Raw genomic sequence first — 24,070 nt, 5'->3', positions numbered from 1 at the left:
TTGAATGCATCCACTATTTTGGATCCTTTCCCTATCCCTTTTGTTGATTCCCTTCTTGATGATGTGGCTGACCATGAAATGTATAGTTTTTTGGATGGTTTTTCAACCTACAATCAAATAAGGATGCATCCAGAAGATATGTATAAGACAACTTTCATCACTAAGTGGGAAGCATATGTTAGTATGGTCATGAATTTTGGGTTAAAAGATGGGCCTCTTGAGTTTCAAGGAGCTACTCATAAGACATTTGAGCCGTATCTAACAACCTTTATAAGGGTGTTTATTAATGAAAAAGTCAGAGATTGAGTACTGCTGAAAAGAATTATTCAGTAAACTGAAAGAGAAGCACTCGGTATGGTGTATTCACTTTAGAAATTCAGACATTATTTTCTTGGGAATCAAGTCATATTTCATGTGGACCATTAGGGACTCTTGTTCCTGATCAACAAACCTCAGTTGATAGGAAGATTGGCCAGATGGATGTTGCTATTGCAAGAATTTGATTTCAAAGTTATTCATACTCCTGGGAAAGAACATGCTATAGCTGATTATCTCAGCTGACTGGATAGTGATGATATGGAGGCAGGGGTTCCTAATGAGCTTCTTGATGCTGAATTTTTTGAAGTTCACGTAATAGATTCTGACTCCTATTATGATCAAGTGTTGCATTTTTTACAGGATAGAGTGATGCCTGCACACTTTACAACAGATCAAAGGAAAAGATTGGCATTGAAGAGTCGGTCATTTTAGGTTATTATGAATCTTTTGTACAAAAGAGAAGTTGATAATGTTTTACGGAGGTGTGTTCCTGAATTTGAGCAACCAACACTTCTTCATGAAGCTCATTCTGGAGTATCAGGAGGTCATTTTTTTGGAGAAATTACAGGTAGGAAAATTCTGCAGGCAGGTCTATGGTGGCCTACTGTGCTGACGGATGCTCATCAATATGCTAAGGAGTGTTTGCAATGCTTGAGGGAGGGTCAACCTCTTGACAGGGATAGAATGCAAGATCATCCTGTATTACTACTTGAACCATTTCAAAAATGGGGAATAGATTTTATTGGACCCATTAAGCCAGTTGCCAAAAGGACGGGTAATCGGTATATTTCGGTTTGCACTGATTATGCCACAAAATGGGTGGAAGCTTAAGCCTTGAAGGATAATAAAGTTGTTACTGTGGCCAAAATTTTGTATACTAACATCATGACCAGGTTTGGATGCTCCATTGAGTTGGTCACTGATAGGGGTAAGCATTTTCTGAATCGGGTTATTCAGGACTTGACTGTCAGGCACATGATTCTTCATAAGAAGCCGACTCCATACCATCCTCAAGCTAATGGGCAAGTTGAGAGTTCCAAAAAGATCTTACTCCGTATCTTGAAGAAAATTGTTGAGGATAATGGGATAGATTCGGATGTAAAGTTGGATTTTGCATTGTGGGCTTTTTAGGACTGCATACAAGGTGACAAATTGGACTTACACCTTTCAGGTTGGTGTATGGATTAGAAGCCGTGGTCCCTATGGAGTTTGTGGTCCCAAGTTTGAGAGTTGTTGTTGAATATAAATTGGATCCTAAAGAGTCAGTGCAGTATCTAATGGAACAGCTCTTGAAGTTGGAGGAAGACAAGGTGTTAGCTACCTATGTGTTGGGAATCACACAACAAAGGAGGCAGGCTTGGGTGAATAGACACATTAAAAATAAAATATTTGAAAAAGGGGATTGGGTTGTTGTTTACAATTCTCGATTGGGAAAATTCCTAGGTAAACCGAAGCTTCGGTATGCTGGACCATTTATCATTCATGAAGTGTAATACTTCCGCACGAAATATTAATGACCCTGCACATGACGTACAAAAATCGGTTTAAAATAATCTCCCCGCGACTAGAAGAACCCTGGGCTAAATGCTCCACCCTCGCGCGTTAATAAACTCTAGCCCACATTGTGCATAAGAGGCCGTGGCTTGAAGCCCGCAAGCCCGCACGGGAACACCTCTTCTAGGGAAAAAAAGGGGATAATGGTTAAATTTTGTGCAAATTTTTTTATTATAAACCCCTCCCCCTCCCCCTCAACCGATGCATGGCAGGGGAGAGGAGTGTGAGAGGGAGTGGAGCTAAGTGGAGGAGAGAGGAGCATGGGAGGGGAGCATGCCACTAGCCACGTGTGTGGCTATCTCCCCCCCCCCCCCCCCCAAAAGTCCTATAAGACCATCCCCTCCCCAGGCTTGAGGGACGGGAGAGAAGAGACAGAGGATGTGCTACCCGGAGCCGCCACGCCACGCTCTTGCCGCTCCTGCCACGCTACCTCCACCATCATCATAATCGTCATCATCGCCATCATCCTCTCCATCATCACGTTTTTCTTCTCCACGTTTCTGTCAGAAGACAGAAGCTTAGAAGATTCTTTAGAAGCTTCTAATTTTAAGCTTCCTTAAGTCCCGTTCCCCCCGTGCCTTCCCCGGGAACTTTAAAGCCAAGTCTCCAAGGATTGCGTCCTGCGCGGGAGAGGGAGATCGTTGACTGTGAGACTTCGGGACATGCGAGTAATCAAAGGGGGAGTTGCTGTGACAAAATACGCTACATAGATGGCTCCGAAGCTTAAGACGCAAGTCGCACACGTAGGAGCTTCCAATCCGAGTTCGCGTGTAGATAACACCCCGAACCTCAATGCCCACATTCTTAGAAATTGATTTCGCATGAAAAGAATGCATTTAAGCATGTCTTTAATACACATAGTCGAGTTAAACACATTTGGAAATTTTAAATGCAATTATCCATTCATTTACGAAGTTAGTGCATGTCGTGCCTTTGAAAAATGCTTGCAGTTCCAAGTTGCAATCCCAAACGCATATTGCATAGGTTAAAAGGTGAATTTGTCTAAAAGCATCCTTGATTTCCTCACGAAAAAGAGACAGCGCATAATGCATTTGGATAGTAATCTCCTAGTTGTGATTCGTATGAGATAATCATTGACGTCTATTAGATGTTGTCCAAGTAGTTGCATGCATGAAAGGGATTTATGTACCTTACAAGTTGCATGCGATGTTAATTACATCCTAGGTTGGGTTAAGTGCTATAGGACGGATTAAGTCAATAATAGTCTTATGACATTCGCTCCGCGAGAGGTCTCTCTGTGGGTGCTACTTGGGTCAGGAGGACGCTTGGGTGCTAGGGGGGGGCTCTGGCCGTAAATCCCTTGCCTTCGGGTCCTGCACAAGAGGCCGACGTGACTCGAGATTGGAACTCGAGGCCCGCATACTAGTCTACGGGTAGAAACTTGGAATAACGATACCTGAGGATTGCTGGAATTGCCTTCGGGCAGATTATGGAATAGCCTTCCGGCTGGATTATGAAATAGCATTCGGGATGGATTATATGATGTATTCCAAAGACTAATAAATAAGATCAATTGTTAAAAAGGAACTTGTTTGACATTGTTTTTCTTTGTCAGTGCTTAAGTTACGTGAAGGAACCGGTGATTAATTGGCTAATTAAGGAAGCTGTTTTTGTTTGTCAAACTAAATGTGGTAGATAATTAGAAAACTAAAGCAACCCAGAGGAAAGTGTGATGGATGTGACCATGGGTCCGTCCTACCGAAGGGTAGTACCGGTTGGCCGGGAACTTTTCTCAATAGAATCAACAATGACAAAAACAATGACCTAGAATCTAGAGTACTAGAGTCCCGATTTATGCTGTTTTAGGGGAACGGAATGGGACTATGCCTTATGGGCAGAGAGGTCAATCTTTGCATCCCTCTCATTTCCCATTCTCCTTGAACCAAGTGCAGCATGAATCCGCTTCGACCCTGACGTTTCTACGTAAAGTAGTTCACATGGGGTTCGAAGCTAGCTACCGTTCTAGGAATTTGACCACTAGGAAAGCCCTGATTTAGGTCGGTCCTAAGTGCGGATGGTCGGAATGCTTCCGCTTCGTGGCAGACTTGGGAAGACCTATATCGCAAACCCCGTGACATTCCGTGGGAGTGCCAAGCGACACTTTCTAGACTTTCTAGGCCGATGGGCTGTTAAGACGTGTCCTACAAGTGAACATATGGACACGCTACAGTTGGTATCAGAGCAAACCAATGAGGATTTAATATTTACAAGGAAACTTAATGAGGAGAAGTAGAGCAAATGTTGCTGTTAAAATCATTTCCTTACTTACTTACGGATGTTGTCCTGCAGAGTCACGAAGCATGGAACAAATTCTTGGTATTCCAGGTTATATTTATGACTGTGATGCGTGCTTCGACTTATCGGCGAAGGCTCGATATGATGAATATCCTAGACTACATCTACAATCGTTCACCCCTGTATGTGGAATGGAGATGGACGGGTGATTCAAGGAATTTATTACATAGCTGCCCACCGACTTGCGTACCTTCGGACCAACTTGAAGAGAATCAAGTGGATGGAGGACTTAAAGATCGTGAAGCTGTTCATCTTTGTTGAGGCTCACGCAAACGCAACCCTACATGTCGGCGGTCGAAAGGTCAAGCAAAACAAGTATGTGTACGAGGAAGTGACTCGAATAATCCCTACCGACAGAATCAAGGTGTTGGGACGTTACGAGAAGAATGGGTATCAAAGGAAAGGATACCCTAAGCTTCCTATAACCTATCAATTCTTGAAAATCCATGACTCCAATCCATATTATTACTTAGTTCCCATAGCTCAATGTAATACAATCTTATTCTCCCCGAATTAATGTATCAGCTTGCTCTACCATCCCAAGAATAATTGTACTCGGAAGGGCTATGCCCATATGAATGAAATAGACTTTTTATCAATGATTGTCTTGACTATGAGTGATGGTAATGAAATTAAGTGATTAGGTCACTTGTCTAAAAGCTGAACTGGGCATCTAATGTAATGTGAGAAACGTTTAGCAAGTTTTTAACGTAAAGAATTTCAATGCCCAGGCACAACCTCAAGTGCAGATTCCTAGTCCGACCCCTAGATCAAGTACGGTCGTAATTCAGGAGAAGAAGTTTCTTCTCAAGCAAATCAAGCCACCAGAATTCGATGGTAAGGGAAGGACCGTCCAAACTGATGCCGAGATCTGGATCGAATCCATGGAGGATTATTTCGAAGCAGCAGGTACTGCACGCGCCAACCAAGCAATGCTCGCTAAGCTGAAGCTTACCAACGAAGCAAGACTTTGGTAGAAGCAATGGTGCAGAGACCAAGGGATTTCGGAAGGGTTAGTTACGTGGGAGAAGCTTAAGAAAGCTATGCAAGGAAGATATCTACCACCTGCCTATACCGCACACAGAAGATGAACGAGTTCTATGAATTGAAGTAGCTTGGCCTATCTCTTGATGCATACTATTCAAAGTTCGTCTCTCTTTTGAAGTATGCGCCACAAATGGATATGACACAACAGGTGTGAAAGTTTTGTGCCGGATTAAACCCACCTATAAACACATGCCTCAAATCAATGCGCTCGACAGATCTTCAGGACGCACTCATTCGAGCTGCACCCATAATACAGGAGGTGCAAACCATGCCAAGAAGTAACAAGACTTGGCCTTACAAGGGCCAGAATAAGGGAGTGTATACGTCTCAGGCCAAAAGAATGCAGGGACAAAATCCAGGACAAAGGAAGAAAGCTAGGACCAACACTGTCAATAATTTTGTTCCTACCCAAGGTAATGGCCAGAATCTTCGTTGCTTCCATTGCAATGAGCTCGGTCATTTTAAAAGGCAGTGTCCCAAGCTTAATGGAAGACAACGTCAAGGACCATCCCAAGGAACTGTCCATGGCCAAGGAGCCGCCGTCATCGCTAGAGGGAGAACCTCTAGCTCCAACGAGGAGCTATGTGACGAAGAAGACCCATCCATGGAAGCAGACATTGAGAGGGCAACGGTTCATGCTGCTCTTCACAAGAAAGGCCCGAATCGCCAATTCTCGGTGATTCAAACTTCATCAAATTATCAAGGTAAAAGCTTCAAAACCTTGATTGATTGTGGCAGTACACATTCCTTCATTTCACCAGTTTGTGCAAGAAGATTAGGAATAGAAACAATAGATGCACCTACCTTACTTGTGGAATTAGCAAATGGTCATGAGGTCACTTGTACCAGGCAAACTGCTAAGGTGGAATTCTTGCTGGGTGGGAAGTCAACTTCGGTCAGATTCAGTGTTATGAACCTAGGTGTCCACGAGTGTTTGCTCAGAATGGATTGGCTTAAACCTAATGATGCCCACATTCACTGTGGTAAGGGCCAAGTTTCCTTCCGAAATTTTGAAGGGGAATTGGTCACAACTCAAGGAGAGGCTGGGAAGCCAAAAACTCAACTCGCCAAAGCATCTCGAGTAATGAAAGGAGTTAGAAAAGGGCTACCTGTCTATTTGATTAAGCTAAATAAGCTAGATCAGAATCAGGAATCTAGGGAAGAACCTTCATGGCTAAAGGAATACTCAGATGTATTTCCTGAAGAGTTGACGGAACTTTCTCCTCAAAGGGAAGTCGATCATGAAATCAAGCTAACGCCAGGAGCTGCACCAATTGCAAAGAGACCATATAGAATGTCCATCCCGGAAGCGATTGAGCTAAAGGAGCATCTCAAGCAACTGTTAGACCAAGGCTACATCCGTCCTAGCAGTTCTCCATGGGGAGCTCCATTGTTGTCCCAGAAGAAGAAGGATGGAATGCTTCGGCTATGTATTGATTACAGAGGGTTGATTGAGAAAATACCCCATTCCAAGAATAGATGAACTTCTTGACCGTCTTCAAGGTGCGAAGATCTTCTCCAAGATTGATCTCAGGTCTGGAGATTATCAGATAAGGATCAAGGAAGAGGTCAACCCAAAGACAGCATTCAGCACAAGGTATGGGCACTTTGAGTTCCTGGTCATGTCATTCGGGCTGACAAATGCTCCTGCTACCTTCAACAGGCTAATGCAAGATATCTTTAGGCCCTATCTTGATGACTTCGTACTCGTCTTCTTTGACAATATCTTAGTCTACTCCAAACAGGAAGAAGATCATGAACCCCAGCTTCGCATTGTCCTTGAAATAATGAGGGCACACAATCTTTATGCCAAGAAGAAGAAGTGTGCATTTTTCAAGCAACAGATTGAATATCTGGGATTCATTGTATCAGCGGAAGGAATTTCAGTGGATCCGGTGAAGTTCAGAGACAATGTGGAGTAGCCAACACCAACAACTATCAAAGAGATACGTAGTTTTCTTGGTTTGACATGATGATATAGGGTCTTTATAAAAAACTATGCTTTGATTGCAGCACCCCTGACTGATCTACTGAAGAAGCAAGCAACAATTGTATGGCCACCTGCTGAACAGTCCAGCTGTAGCACACTTGCCTTAGGATGTGTGCTTATGTAAGAAGGTCATCCTGTAGCATACTCTTCACGAAAACTGAAGAGCCATGAAAGGAACTATGCTACCCACGATCTGAAGCTGTTAGCTGTTATCCATGCTCTCAAGCTTTGGAAACACTACTTGCTGCATAACAAGTTTACCCTAGTGATGGATCATAAAAGTCTCAAATGGATTTTTACCTAGAATGAGCTCAATATGAGGCAACTTCGATGGATTGAAGTGCTGGAGGAATATGATTTTGAAATCAAATACCGGCATGGAAAGGAGAATGTAGTTGCCGATGCACTCAGTCGCAAGGCTTTTCTGAATTCTCTGATTTTGCAAGATCCATCAACAACAAGATCTCTAGCCACAAATGTATCCATGCCAAACAACCCAATACTTGAGCTAGCTAAAGAAGAGGCATGCCATGAACCAACCTATCAGAAATTGCTAAGGGAGATCCCTATCAAGGATCAAGACCCGAAGCTACAAGAAAAGTATCAAGAATTCTCTATCAATAGTGGAATTGTGTACTATAGAACGAGATTATGTATATTGGCAAGCCAGTCACTCAAGCAGAAGAAGATACTTTGAGAAGCTCATGACTCCCCTTTCTCAGGACATCCTGGCTATGCCAAGACCCTCAATGCAGTCAAAAAGAGGTATTATTGGGAGAGGCTTAAAGGTGACATTCTCAAATATGTCATGAAATGTTTGTCTTGTCAACGCATTAAGGTTGAACATATCAAAATGCCAGGGAAATTGCAACCACTTGACATTCCTCAAATGAAATGGGAATTCATTAGTATGGATTTTGCTGTTGGCCTACCTCAAGTTCAGGGAGGATACAACTCCATTATGGTTGTGGTGGATATGCTCACCAAGGTTGCACATCTTATTCCTGCTAAGACAAACTATAAAGCCTCAGACATCGCAAGGTTATTCATCAAGGAGATATTCAGACTGCATAGGTTACCCAAAAGAATCATTAGTGATCGTGATTCTCTCTTCACATCACATTTCTGGAGGGCTCTCTTCAAGGCCATTGGGACTCAACTTTGTTTCAGTACAGCTTATCATCCCCAAATCGATGGTCAAACGGAGCGAGTCAACCAAGTCATTGAGGATATGCTAAGGGCACACTGCTGTCGCGAACCTAAGAAGTGGATTCAATATTTGCAACTAGTTGAGCTCTCCTACAATGCTTCTTACCAACAAAGTATTCAGATGACCCTTTCCAAGCATTGTATGGGCATGATTGTCGAAGTCCTTTAAACTTTTCAAATCCAACCTTAAGGATTGAAGCTTCAAAGCAGATGCTCGAAGATATGGATGACCAAATCAAGTCAATAAGACAAGACATCCAAGCCGCCAAGGATAGACAGAAGGCTTATGCGGACTTGAAACGTCAAGACAGATCCTTCGTTGAAGGAGATATGATCTTCATTCTCGTCCGTCCAAAGAAGAGTTCCCTATCCTTGGGTGAATGCAAAAAGCTAAGTCCAAGGTATTGTGGACCCTACAAGATCCTCAAGTGCCTAGGGCCTAATGCTTATAGACTTCAACTCCCTGAGAACCTAAAGGTTCATAATGTATTCCATATCCATCTACTGAAAAAGTATGTACCTAACCCTAGTCATGTGCTTGATGATCAACAAGTTGTAATGTCTAGCCAAGGAGTCCTTGAGCTACGGCCTAATAGGATCTTAGATGTTAGGGAGAGGCATTTGAGATCCAGGAGCTTTAGGGAATATCTTGTCCAGTGGAAAGATTATCCCGAAGAGGATGACATTTGGATGGATGAAAGTACTCTCAACCAACACTACCCCCCAGTTCTTCTCGAGATGAGGATATCTCAATTCCTCTAAGGGGGAGAGAATGTAATATTTCCACACGAAACATTAATGACCCCGCACACGACGCGCAAAAATTAGTTTAAAATAATCTCCCCGTGACTAGAAGAACCCTGGCTAAATGCTCCACCCTCGTGCGTTAATAAACTCTAACGTGCATTGTGCATAAGAGGCCTGACTTGAAGACCGCAAGCTCGCACGGGAACACCCCTTCTAGGGAAAAAAAGGGGATAATGGTTAAATTTTGTGTAAATTTTTATATTATAAACCCCTTCCCCTCAACTGATGCATGGCAGGGGACAGGAGTGTGAGAGGGAGTGGAGCTAAGTGGAGGAGAGAGGAGCATGGGAGGGGAACATGCCACTAGCCTTGTGTGTGGCTATCTCCCCCCCCCCCCCCCCCCCCCCGCCCCCCTTAGTCCTATAAGACCATCCCCTCCCCAGGCTTGAGGGAGGGGAGAGAAGAGAGAGAGGGCCTGCTCTGCGAGGATCCGCCATGCCACGTTCCTGCTGCGCCAGGCTGCTGCTGCCATGCACGTTCCTGCTGCGCCAGGCTGCTGCTGCCATGCCACGCTCCTGCCGCGCCAGGCTGTTGCTGCCACACCACCTCCACCATCATCATAATCGTCATCATCGCCATCGTCCTCTCCATCATCACATTTTTCTTCTCCACATTTCTGTCAGAAGACAGAAGCTTAGAAGCTTCTAATTTTAAGCTTCCTTAAGTCCCGTTCCCCCCGTGCGTTCCCCGGGAACTTTAAAGCCAAGTCTCCAAGGACCGTGTCCTGCGCGGGAGAGGGAGATCACTGACTGTGAGACTTCGGGACACGTGAATAATCAAAGGGAGAGTTGCTGCGACAAAATAAGATGCATAGATGGCTTCGAAGCTTAAGACATGAGGCGCACACGCAGGAGCTTTTAATTCAAGTTCGCGTGTGGATAACACCCCGAACCTCAATGCCCAGGTTCTTAGAAATTGATTTCGCACGAAAAGAATGCATTTAAGCATGTCTTTAATACACGTAGTCGAGTTAAATACATTTAAAAATTTTAAATGCAATTATCCATTCGTTTATGAAGTTAGTGCATATCATGCCTTTGAAAAATGCTTGCAGTTCCAAGTTGCAATCCCAAACGCATATTGCATAGGTTAAAAGGTGAATTTGTCTAAAAGCATCCTTGATTTCCTCGTGAAAAAGAAACAGCACATAATGCATTTGGATAGTAATGTCCTAGCTGTGATTCATATGAGATAATCATTGACGTCTATTAGATGTTGTCCAAGTAGTTGCATGCATGAAAGGGATTTATGTACCTTACAAGTTGCATGCGATGTTAATTACATCCTAGGTTGGGTTAAGTGCTGTAGGACGGATTAAGTCAATAATAGTCTTATGACATTCGCTCATGCATGAACTTCTTTTATCGAAGTTGGATTTGGGAATGGATGAAATTTCATATTAAAGCTTGAATTCAATGCATTAAGTGAAGGGTTATGAGCATAGTTCTTGTTGAAATTCAACGTAGGTTTTTATACGAGTTAGCCCTAAATTGTCAATCATTATAGTTTAGGTAAGAAAAAGAAATGGTCATTCTACATTTTATAGTTGCATAGAAGGAAAAAGTCAATGAATCACATATTTCCATGGAATGTTATGTCTTGCAACTATTTACACATTTTAGGAAAAATATTAGCATCTCTAAGAAAAGATCACCTATTGTCGCAAGACAATTAGATCGATTTAGGTGAATCGCTTGTGATGGCATAACCCACATGGGATTCATAAAATCATAAATAGTTAGTACGACGAACACCTCAAAGTGCTAGGTAGGGTTTGGTTATGTTAAAATTCTGCCTAGTATCGCACTTGGGATGCCAAGTCAAGACTTCCAATTCCCAAGGATCCTACCCACATTCACGAAATGTTAGGGTTGGCTAAACGCCCATGCAACAACGATCTAGGGTTTTACCCTAAGGATCAATTGGCCAAATACTAGACTTCTGATTGAGTTTAGAAACCCTAGGGCCAAACGTTGTCGGCCTAGTAGGGTTAGGGTTGGGTTGAGTCAAGAGGACTCCGAAACTCTACATCTTGACCAAAGGTGTTCTCGATCAAGGAATACCATGTGATGGAAGGAATAATCCCATAAGTTAGGTGCCACACTGTCTCGTGCAACAAGTTGCAACGTCGCATGGTTTTATGTTAAATCACAAAATAGAATTGCCACTCCTTAGAACAAGGTTGGCGAGTCCTATGCACAAGTCTAATCTGCTAGAGGATGAGTCGACATCCTGCTTCATTATCCTTCTTTGAGGCTGATTTGCCAAATTAGGATAATTATGAATGACCTAGCAAGAAATTGACCAATCATGATAGGACAACGAGGTTGTCCAGGATTTATTAGTCTTAAGGTAAGGAATCCTAAGGTATTTGTTAATTTGGGTTAACAGGGTATAAACCCTAGCCCAAGGAAAAAGGGTAAACTACCAACACAGCTTACGAAACCCTTGGGGGATCTTGCCAAGCGGCAATTGATCTCGGATCGAATGCTAGATGCATTTGGAGAGAAGGAATTCACACCTTAGCAGTTGGCCAAATAAACGACCACTAGATTGATTGTGTTTGTAACTAATGATGGAAAGATAATTAATGCTTCAGGTTGAAGGCCTGGAGGGAGAGATAGCATCAGTTACCCCTGACCATTTGCCTGACCCTAACCAAGGGGGTTGTTAGCTGCGCCGGGTACATGGACCGAATGCGCCACCGCGAGAGGTCTCTCCGTGGGTGCTACTTGGAGCAGGAGGACGTTTGGGTGCCAGGGGAGATCTGGCCATAAATCCCTTGCCTCCATGTCCTACACAAGAGACTGACGTGACATAAGATTGGAACTCGAGGCCCGCATACTAGTCTACGGGTGGAAACTTGGAATAGCGATCCCTGAGGATTGCTAGAATTGCCTTCGGGAGGATTATGGATTAGCCTTCGGGCTGGATTATATGATGTATTCCAAAGACTAATAAATAAGATCAATTGTTGAAAAGGAACTTGTTTGACATTGTTTTTCTTTGTCAGTGCTTAGGTTACGTGAAGGAACCGGTGATTAATTGGCTAATTAAGGAAGCTGTTTTTGTTTGTCAAACTAAATGTGATAGGTAATTAGACAACTAAAGCAACCTCGATGAAAGTGTGGTGGATGTGACCATGGGTCCGTCCTACGGAAGGGTGGTCTCGGTTAGCCGGGAACTTTTCTCAACGGAATCAACAGCGACAACAATGACCTAGAATCTAGAGTACTAGAGTCCCGATTTACGCTGTTTTAGGGGAACGTAATGGGACTATGCCTTACAGGCAGAGAGGTCGAGCTTTGCATCCCTCTCGTTTCCCATTCTCCTTGAACCAAGTGTAGCATGAATCCACTCGACCCTGACGTTTCTGCATAAAGTAGTTTGCCTGGGGTTTGACGCTAGCTATCGTTCTAGGAATTTGACCACTAGGAAAGCCTTGATTCAGGTCAGTCCTAAGTGGGAATGGCCAGAATGCTTCGCTTCGTGGCAAGCTCGGGAAGACCTAGATCGCAAACCTCGTGACATTCCGTGGGAGTGCCGGGCGGCACTTTCTGGACTTTCTTCCCGATGGGCTCCTACAAGTGAACAGGTGGACACGTTACATGAAGATCTTGGACAAGGTACATTTCTGTTCAAAAATTTGCAAGGCAATATCTTGAAACCTACTGTTAATGGTTTCAGGTTGAAAAGGCTAATGCAACCTTATTATTCATTGGTTAATTTAATTTTTCCTATGGGGGCAAAGGACTCAGTGTTTGAGGGTTGTATGTGTGAAGGGTCACTATTGCATACTTCTGACATGACAATTGGCACAAATGAAGGGTCACTCAAAGATGGCTTAAATCACAATTTCTCTTCATGTCTCTTATATGCATGTACACAAACATGCTCATCCTACATGTACATATGCATACACAAATATCCACATGCATATACTTTTATCTCCTAACCTTATGAGGTAAAATGTGTACTATTATGTAGGCTCTTCTTTTGTTGGGATTTAGGAGTTACATTATTGCTTATGCACAATCATAAGTGCAGTACTACGCGTTGAATTATGTTAATATATGTAGATGCGTCATTCACGTACCACACATTATTGTCACACTTACACAATCACAAGTGCAGTACTACATGTTGAATTATGTTAACGTATGCAAATGCGTCATTCACGTACCACACATTATCGTCACACTTATACAAACCACGCATTTATTTAATAAATATTTATTTATAGGGAGAAAGTAAAGTATCTTATACTCATCAAGAAAAATACATGTGATGGCTGTTAGTGATGGTAGATACAAAAACCCGATAGCCAACAAGAACTCTCAATTGTTCCTTGGCTTTTTCATCGGTGGAGAGGAGGGGCCAGGTTTTGATGAAAATATAAGTTCCTTCTTTGCTTCAAAAGTGATACACTCCCCTTTTAGCTCTTTCTCTACGAGAAGCGAATCTGACACTTTAGCGAGGTCTCCTAATGCAGCAAGCACACACATTGCTCCACCATGCGTTTGGTCAAACAAGTAAAGAAGCTTTGACCACTTGATTAGCATCACCTTCTCCAAGCTAGATGTCACATGTATCACTCGAAAAGGTCCAAACTTGGTCAAAGCTTAAATTTTCATGATTATTTCTTGCCCTCCTGGTGAGCACTTCTTATGGAAGACCACCAAATCCGCAACAAGGTTACCAATATACTCCTTTAGAGCTGAATCCTTCCATCAATCCGCATGTCGAGCTTCTCCTTGCCTTGATGCAAACTCATCTATATATATTATGTCCTGAATGATAAAGTCAAATCAAATAATATATTTAGTGACTAACCTAGAGTTATCAGAAAGCGATGAAACTTGACGGTAGGGTGCATCGGGTCCCTCGGAGTCCACCGGTGAAATCTTGGCAAAAAATGATGCATGCAGCTGCCCTATCTGAAGTCTAGCATCTAGGGCCGCTTTCTGGGCCCATGACGGTAGGGTGTGTCGTCAGGTCCCCCGGAGTCCACCAGTGAAATCTTGGCCAAAAATGATGCCTGCAGCTAGAAAGTGGCCCCAGATGCCAGACTTTGGACAGGGTAGCTGCAAGCATCATTTTTGGCCAAGATTTCATCGATGGACTCCCGGGTATCTGATGCACCCTACCATCAAGTTTCATTGCATAAAAATATATGGTAGTTAGAAATCTCACCTTCTCCAGATCATCTTGTATCTTCATTTCCTCGTGTGTCAGGGAGGCACCTCTTTGGGTAGAGGGATCTACAAACTCCTTGGTAGGAAGCTGGGTCCTTGGTCCAAACAAATCATGCTATAGTGCTTCAAATTCAGCACATCTGGCACAAGGTAATCTTCTTCAACTGAGGTAATATGCTCCTGTGCTGGTATGATCGCACTCACAGTATCTAAGCTTGTGCCATCATATCTTCGAATCTCTGCCATTGTTGGATGCACATCCATGTAATCATAATCAATCAAATCTTCCATTGAATCCTTGACTAGGATAGAAAAAAACTCTTCTTCCTTCATTTCCAAGTATTGCAGTACATTTGATAGAAGCAAGAATTGTACACCATCTACTTCAATGGGTGTCAAGGAGGCAAGGTTGGGTTTATTGACTTGTGGCTGTTCTGAAGAAGATGACACCATAAGAGCCAACCCTTGCTCTGCCACCACTCGATGTTCCTCTTCAATATTTATGAGCTCTTCAATCGGTTCTTCTCGTGTGTATGTGATAGAAACAACCTGTGGAGTTGTATCTTCATCGCTCTCCTCCTCTAGGGGTGTATCCAATGCAAGGAGGTAAATTGCCAATGCGCAATCACACTCCACGAGATCCAAAGGTGATGTACCTGGTGCACTTCCCATGGGACAGTGCATACTCTATGCGAAGGATCCACATGGGCCAGACACCTATTCACCACTTTTTGGTAATTCTTCCCTGCGTGAAATACCATGAGTTGTTCCAGAGGCACCCAAGTCATGTTGGATCCCTCGATGGAGTATGTGCATGTAGCAATGGTGCTCACAAAGTTTTCCAAAACTTGAAGGGGGGGATCTAGCGATGAGAGCACACTTTCAAGGTTGAAGTTCTTAGAGAAAACTTGGAATATCTCGTCACCCTAGTTGGCAAAGATAGTCTCGTGGATCCACTCATCAAAGTGTGCATGAGCATCCATCGTAGAAAGTATGAGGGATGTGGTGGATATAAAGAGATGAAGAGAGAAAGTGTGAAATGAAACAATGAAACAAGAACTAAACTAGTTCTACCTTAAAAACCTTAAGTTTTAAACCATTAAGGGTTGTTTGCATATGATATTTAGTTATGGCTTTACTTACATCTTTGTAAAGTTTACATGCATATGTACATGTGTTGATGTGGAAAGTGTATAACAAGTGTATAATTTTGCATAAATACCATAATTTTTAAATATTTCAAGTTTGTAAGTGACAATATTCTATTAGCCAAAAAAATCCAAAAATTTATAGGTGTTGGATGTTACAACTTATGATGTTGGGATTTTTAGGGAGACTCTACAATTTCTAAAATATGTGAAGCCACACACTTTCCGCTAGTAACAGTATCCTCAGCTTGGCTTCGAATTTTCCTACCATCTAGTTTAAAATAGAAGCTAAGAGGTGGATTTTGCATTAACATCATAATTTCATGGCGCATTATACTCAAGGGCCAATCATCCTCCATTTGCAACACTTGGGGCTCATGGCCCTCACAAATGACAGTAACATCCACAACTACACTTTTACGCATGTCTTGATCAAAGCACAACCATTTACCCTTGAGCATCCTCCATCTACAATACTTGAACACTAGGCATAAAGTTTGTCGTGTGACAAAGTACCTGTAATTGGAAAGGAAAGTTAGCCGATTCATCCCAAAGTAAGATAATAGTCAACTAAGAGAGAAAATTTTTACCTGAAAGCCATGTCTCTTGTTGTGACTCAACACTCCACTGTGTCAGGACTTTGAGTTATTTTTTATGTCCAAGTTTTTCCTAGAATCCTTGTTACATAATCCTTTGATGTATTTTTTATGACATATGTGCTTTTGGTATGTCTCAAACCCTTACATTCCTTGAACATGTGTGCAAAAATTGCAATCGGTATGAACCAACTTAGATGTACATTCTTTGAGCCGGTGCTTGGCTTCATATAATTCAATATGTCTATTGAAATTTTTGTGCTACACATGTGCAAAATGCCGCTACTACACAATGGCCATTCTATGCTATTGAGATTCGATATGTGCATAGACTCAAGGGTTCCATATTCTCGACTCCCCTTGGGCAATATGTACTTGGAGTCATAGAAAAAACAAGGTCCTCTGTGAGCTGCTTAGTTGTATGCCCCTCAAAGAGCAATTTACCAATTTCGAGGTGGTAACACTTAAAAGAACCAGTGAAACTCTCAACATTTTGCCACTCACAGTAATTTGAAGGGTATACTTCTGTAAATACGAGACAAGTTGTTACATAGGTATCATGAAATTTCTCATTCTCAATGAGTTGCAAATACTTACTATTTGCAATGTTTCGTTAAAAGGGCACAGTGGACGCAATATGTATTTTTTTTGCATGAATACATGTTGTACAAATGCCTTTGTTACAATGTGAGAATCAATATTCCTTTGTCTGAGAGCTAAAATTTTACCCTTCCAGTGCTTTGATATATCTGCAATTGTAGATGCTTTGACCCTGAAAGCTCCCTTCATACTTAGATGCATATGTACCCAAGACTAGCAATGATACGTATCAGTGATCCAATTCCCTTCTTCATCTTTTCTATTACATACTTCTATCGAGAGAATGCGTGTTCTTCTCTTAGGCATTATAACCGATGCATTAGATGTAAAGAAGTATGCATTAACCTCTAAATAATAAGCATTTTAAGTCTATCCAGTAATCACCAATATGCCATACAAATCAACATGGCATTAAGAGATGTTTACACTTTTGTAAATAGACATAAACATCGATATCGAAACGCATGTGGATATATACATCAACACAAAGTATAGATTTAATTTCAAAACATCACTTTAATCATACCATTTACATGAAATATAATAAAAAGAATAGCACAAGGATACTCAGAGAATTTCACCAAAATAAATTTTATTATAATGAAGAGGAGTCTGATTTGACTCAATACATTGTATGAAATGTGGGTATTATAGAGTAGTTGTTACAAGGATAGCATCCACATGGCATGCAAATCTTAATAGGCACATTGGATTGATACCTGAGATATTTTAAGACTCAACACATTGTGTGCTATATGGATGATATGATCCAGCAGATCCATATCATCCAACACAAAGGAATCCCTCATCACATCAAAATAGTTGATCAAGGATTATACGCTTCACCTAAACGTTGTACAATACCTGCCTGTACAAAAAAACACCTGCATGAATCCCTTTTAACAAAAATACTTGTATGAATCTCTTTTAGCAAAAAATATCTAGAAAACTGCATGAATATAAGCAATACAAAACATGGCCAATTTACCTATAAGCTGATCTGCTGAAGATAAGATTGAATCATTGCTAATTAAAACCCATTGCAAATGATGGACATGAGAAAATATTAATCCCATCAAACATAAAAGTCACTAATTAAATGAATAAATTTTGGCACCACAAAATATGGCAGATATTGTAAAGATAGTAGAAAAGGGATAATGTAGAGAGGAAGAAAGAGAGAGTGTGAGAGTACGCAGGCGAGAGAAAGAAATGAGCACCTATCCAATCTTGCCCAAATTGATCTCTGCAAAGATAATTTTGCAAGAATTAGTAGTTACATGAAGGTATACTGAAAAAGCAATCGAAAAGAGAAAACATAGAGAGAGAAAGAGAGAGGGAGAGAGAGATAAGCACTTATGCAATGTCACCCAAAATGATCTCTGCAATAAAACAACAACAAGGGTTAGAACTAACATTATGTTGTATTGAAAAGATATCAGCAAAAAAAAAAAAAAAACAAACAGAGAGAGAGATTAACACTTTGCCTCTTGCTCCAAATAAACTCTGCAAGAAAACAACAATTAGAACCAACATAAAATTCTATTGAAAACACAACGTAAAAGAGAAACAACACATAAAGAGAGGGGGGAAGAAAGGAGAGAGAGATGAGTACCTCTATCTCCTGTCCCAAACAACCTTTGCAATAAAACAACAACAATAAGAAACGACATCAAACCCTATTGAAAAATAGTGAACAAGAGAAAATGTAAAGAGAGATGGGCACCTGTGTTTTGCCCAAAATCTGGAGCTGCGTGGAGAAGAAAGTGCAGAGGTAAGCAGAACACTCAAAACCCTAATTACTCTCAACAAGGAGCTTCAATGGAGACGAAAATTCACGAGTATAGAGAAGAAAGGGAAAGTGGTCTGTTGCTCAACTTTTGGGTCAAGCTAATTTCGTGAGAGGGAAAAAAATCGAAATTAAAAATTCTCCAAAATAGGGAAAAATACGAGGTAAGAGGAACTCAAATTTTGTGTACTATTTATTCTCCCTTTTTTAAATCTCTCACTACCCCTTTTTTTAATAGAAAACCCAAGATTTGGAGAGAGAAGATTCACCCTCCATGGATGTCAACATCTAGCCTTTCTATTGGACAATCCAAAAGCCCACATCTTAAACTATATTATTTTTAAGGGCCCATTTGTGAGTTTATTTTTTTCCTAATGAGCACAAGCTCAAGCAAGCAAGCAAGAAGAAGAAGAAGAAGAAGAAGAAGAAGAAGAAGAAGAAGAAGAAGAAGAAGAAGAAGAAGAGAGCTACTTTTGGCTACACACAAGAATGAGCTTCTCATTTACTTTTCAACTTTATATACAAAATCCTAAATCCCTTTTGGGCGGTCATCCCCTTATTCCCTTTTTTACATGGCCGGCCGTGGCCTAGGCCCTTTTTCCCATTATCCTCCTATCTTTCTAACTTCCTTCCTACTGCCCATCTACTTTTACAAATTGCATAGGTGAGAGCTCGGTGCTTTTAAAATAAATCATGATGAGCCTTATGCTCTTTTACAAAAGTATTGACTTGTGCTTTTCTTGTGCACCTTTTTCTTTGATTTAGGACTTTTCTGCACCTCTTGTGTTTCCATATTTTTGTTGGCGTGCCTTCGTGTTCCGTTCCACTTTTTCCTTGGCATTGTCCTCTACTTTAGATTTTTTGGATTTTCCAGCTTGTTCTTTTGAGGATTAACATTACCCTCCTCCTAGATGAGTGTCAGTCCCATGGCACTCACTGTCGTAGATAGCGGGTTTTGGCATGCACCAAAGATGTGGGTGGATGGGACTGCTATGGTTAGCCTTGGAGGAGTTTTAGTGGTGGTGTGGATGAAGGTGGTGGGTGGCACTTTGTTGACCTAAGTGGTTGGTGTTAGGGTTGTTGAAGTAGTTGATCGGGTTGGTTGTTGTTGGGAGTTGCACTCATGGGTTGGCACAGGTGTGGATATGCTAGGGATTTGGCAGGCGACGATTCCTTGCTAGGCTTGCGGGATGAAGGATAAGAATTCAGAGTGGATTGTTGATGATGAGATGACGGTACGTTTGTTGGAGTCTTCAATACCGGCACAATTGAAAGCCTCTCATATGTGGTCTCTCCCTGGGGTAGTGCTAGTCTTCTTATCATGCACAAGACGGAGTTTGATGAGTTTGGGAGACAGGTCGAACTCTAAGCAAGTCAAGAGCAATGTCTTGAACTTGAGGACCCAAACTATGTATAGATTGTGGTGCAGATATTATATGAGTGCATGTTCATACTGAGATATTACGTAGTTAGAAGACTATTAGGCCGGTGCCATGTAGCAACATGTGGTTGAGGAGAAGTGCACCTGAAGGTGGATGAGACATCATTTGTGTTGTGACAACATAAGGTAGCGTAATTGAACTCATCGACACCTTAACTTTTGGTAGCTGGTAGCTACTTATATTGCTTGAAGAGTATGGTGTACTTTACATGGTTGTTCGTGTGTTGCTTATCACAATCGATTGCAATGGCCATGAGAAGTGGAATGCAAAGAAGGAATTGTTTGAAGTGGGTCAGGGTGGCAGGTATAATCATATGCGAGACAAGCTCCCTAGGTACGTCTTGCCTTTGATGTGCCTTGAACAATTGTGGGGGATGTGTAAAGGGGCTAGGGGATCAGGGACAAAGCCAGTTGACTATCACTGGACGCACCTAATTTGAGGACCCCTAGGTGTTGTGATGTGATTGTGAGTGCTTTTTCATTTTTCTTTCATTGTTTCTTTCTTTCTTTTCTTTTATTGTTCTTTCTTTTTGTTTCCCCCTCCTTTTTTTTTTTGGAAATACAACCATTACAATATGTTGAGGCTATCAGCCTTTTATTTGGATTGGAAAATGTAGAGAGTCAAAGGCTGTGAAGATGGATATTACAACGATGATTGTGTTACTAGCCTTGTTGCGAGAGGAACAATTGTGGAGATGGGAAGATACACTTGAGATTTTGCAAAACCTCTTTGTAACATGCAATGTCGATACAATTGAGGTAACAGCTGCCGCGAGCCAAATGTATAGTGTGACCTAGAAAGAGAGAGTAGCCAATGACTATGTTTTGGACCATGCAATGTGGGTGGTCTGCAAGGGTGATTCTCGTTACCGGTAGTGAGGCTTCCATCGTGACTCTTTGTTCCTGGTATTTCTGTTGCTTTTTATGTGATGGCTCTATGTGGGGTGGGTAGTCTTGTGGCATATTGGACATTGAATGCTTTCGTATAGAGACATGTGCATCCTGTATCCACTGACAACTCACGAGGGTACATGCAAGTCATTTATTCAGTTATAGTGAATAGGTGTAACACAAAGAGACATCACTCATCAAAATCCCATGGTGTTGACTTAGATGCATATCACCTGTGCTTGATTTTTATTAAAGTTGTGAAATATATTAAAAATATATATAGAAAGTTTACACAATTGGAGAGTCTACCCCCTTTACCCATTTAATGACAAAAAGTTATGGCCAGAGAGCATTTGGTAAGCATTTTGTACAAAACAGGGGCTATTCTATTTGTATGAAGCGGGGCGAGTTCGGGTGATGAGGTGACGGGGGCATTGCTAGTGAGGGGCTCCTATCAGGCTAGATAGGGGAGATATCGACTAAGACCCAAAGTCCCTGGCCACTGCCGTTTCAAGAATGCTTTTAAATAATTCATCAAATTCCCTTTTGGAGCCCCAAGAGGAACACCAAGGAAAAGGGGATTCTACTACAAAAAAATCTATCTTGTAACATCAACAAGCTTTTATTTCATTCTTTTGATCATCAAAACAAAGAAAACAGTAATTCTTCACGCAGCATCATAGTAGATGTCTCCCACGGATTTGATAGAATCAACCATAATCTTCAACATCTTCATAGAATCCATCAACAGAACAATGAACACAAAAGAATACACCATCTTTGAATGGAAATCAATCACATAGTATTCATCTTCAATGTCTTCATAGTTTTCTCTCTCAATTTCTCATATACAATTACACTGTTTCAATAGAATTGACTATCTTCGGCTCTCTCTCTCTCTCTATCAATAGTACATCATCTCCTCACTACAATACTCTCATAATAACTCTCAATAATCCTTCTTAGATCATGGATGCACCTCCCAAGAGGTATGTCTGATATGAAGAGGCACCAGAGCCACTACAGTGTCTTTTCACAGCTCACTACTGTCACTGTCACTTCAGTCTTCTCTTCAGTCTTCAACAGCTGCTTCTTCCATTTGTTTTAGCTCTTTTGAACTTAGATTCATACTTTTCAAAAGTTAGAAAACTTTCCCAAAATCACACATACATTCTACAGAACACTTACAGAAGATCTAAGAACAGTACAATACAGTACCAGAGCAGCTACAGAACAGTTACAGAGCAGAGACAGAGCAGAGACAGAGGCTCTACTGAAGGTTTACAGAGGGTTATAGAAGGTCATCAGAACTTCATAACTCATACTAAAACCATTCCAAATTATCAAAAACTATTCAATAAGCTTCCAAAAGACCTCAATCTTCATCAATCATCAATCCATGTTTCATACAGAAGAAAATCAGAACAAAACAGAAGCTATACAGAAGGTATACATAACCAATCAAAACCACAACAGAACCTATCAAAACATCACAGAGCTTCATATCTCCACTAAAAACCATCATGAGCTTCCAAAACATAATCAATATCATCCAAAACACTCTCAATCACTTCCATTAATAACCATACATCACTCTAAATCCATCAAAAATCAATCATTTAGTCCTCAAAAACAACAAAAATCAGTCAAAATTCAGTCTTTTTCCACTCTCAACATATCCCCACACTTAGAAAGAAAGTGTCCTCGCGACCTAAGGAAAAGAAGAATATAAGTTCACTAAAGAGCTTAATTTTGATCTTTCGTAGGATCTTCAATAATCTCGCCAAACCACGATCCCAACTTAGTACCTGTATTTCTAGAAAAAACTTCTAAAGGAAAACTACGTTATTCATTGACTCATCTGATAATCATTTAAAAGTCATAACAAATTTGTAAAGGATATGAGAGGTTCTTCTTTAGCTTTCCACCATAGGCTTTCCATCCACCATTAATAGTTTGAAAAAAGCTCTCAAACAAATTATTCTACCAGCATGAACTCATCACATACAATTATTACAACACACACACAAACACTATCATTAACACAACCATCTGAATGACGTCTCCAAAACGAGATATATATCATTAAGAATCATCCAAAATACATTGCAAATGCATCAATGAAGGTGATCCCTTTTGAAGGCTTGGTGGTTTCAAAAATGATCCATGTAAAAGGACTCATCTACAAATGTCTTTGGAGGATTTTGAAAGAACTGAAGGCAACACATCCTTTCTAGCAAAACAAGGTATCTGCTAGGGAGACATAGGGCATGAAAATAGAGGACATCCAATTGTTGGGAATCAATGTTCACATTGACATTCATACAAAGCTTTGGAATGGCCTTTTGATCATTATGGGAATGCTTATGCATGTATGCTAAATACCCAAGCAAAATGAGCTATCAATCTCACTGAAGGATCTAGAGATTGTGAATATTGGTGAGCAAAATGAAGGTAATTCTGGTATGCTTGACTAGAAGTAGTCCAGTCCCCTGGAATTAATGGCCAGTTTATCTGAGGTCCCGTAAGAGAATCAATCGAGCTCCATCCTCTTCTTATGGGAATCTATTGATCAAATCCATCATATTCACTAACCAACTGAGGGGGTTGAGATATAGAAGTGGTAGAAAATGAAAGTGGAATAAGTAAAAGAGGATGAAGAGATGGGTAGGCAAAATCATAAAAGGAGGAATAAGCCAAAGAAGGAGTAGCTGAAAATTTAAGTGAATCAGTTAGGAAAGGTGTCAATTGATAAACAGGAAAAGTAGAAGGTATATGGATAAATGGTGAAGGGCATGGTGGAGAAGGGGAAAATACTCTATCTTCAATGAAAGAACGATATGTAAATATAGGAATTTGAGGAAAATCTTGAGGTTGAAAAAGAAGAGGTAAGATTGCTGCTGAATTGGTTTGATAAAGGGAAATATAGGTATCATATCGATGAGCCATTTGTTGATAGTATAATAGGCTAGGAACAGAGGGATCTAAGACAGATCTTCTCTGGTAGGCATAAAAAAAGGATGAATCAAATGGAAGGTTTTTGGAAAGATAAGCTAGGAGATCCACCCTCAATTAGTTAGTGCTCTAAGTAGAAGCTGTATTGTGTCGTTGATTCAGGCCCACAGAATCAATCATTAAGTGCCATGAATTGTCAGGGCAAGTGGCCACT

The 24,070-nt window shown here is 41.1% G+C and overlaps 1 protein-coding gene across 1 annotated transcript; it reads left to right on the top strand.

Annotated features, from left to right (window-relative positions):
• Positions 1 to 756: 756 nt before the first annotated feature.
• Positions 757 to 1,811, top strand: LOC148015877 (uncharacterized). Its single transcript, XM_087664832.1, has 3 exons — positions 757 to 1,100; positions 1,212 to 1,436; positions 1,490 to 1,811. Exons 1-3 carry the CDS (start codon positions 757 to 759, stop codon positions 1,809 to 1,811), a joined length of 891 nt encoding a protein of 296 aa, XP_087520958.1.
• The last annotated feature ends 22,259 nt before the right edge of the window (positions 1,812 to 24,070 follow it).

The sequence above is a fragment of the Lygodium microphyllum genome, chromosome 23, assembly GCF_053477565.2.
Source record: "Lygodium microphyllum isolate KBCC chromosome 23, Lygodium_microphyllum_v1.1.10, whole genome shotgun sequence".
In the NCBI taxonomy this organism is placed as follows: Eukaryota; Viridiplantae; Streptophyta; class Polypodiopsida; order Schizaeales; family Lygodiaceae; genus Lygodium; species Lygodium microphyllum.
This window is presented reverse-complemented; position numbering and strand designations above follow the sequence as displayed.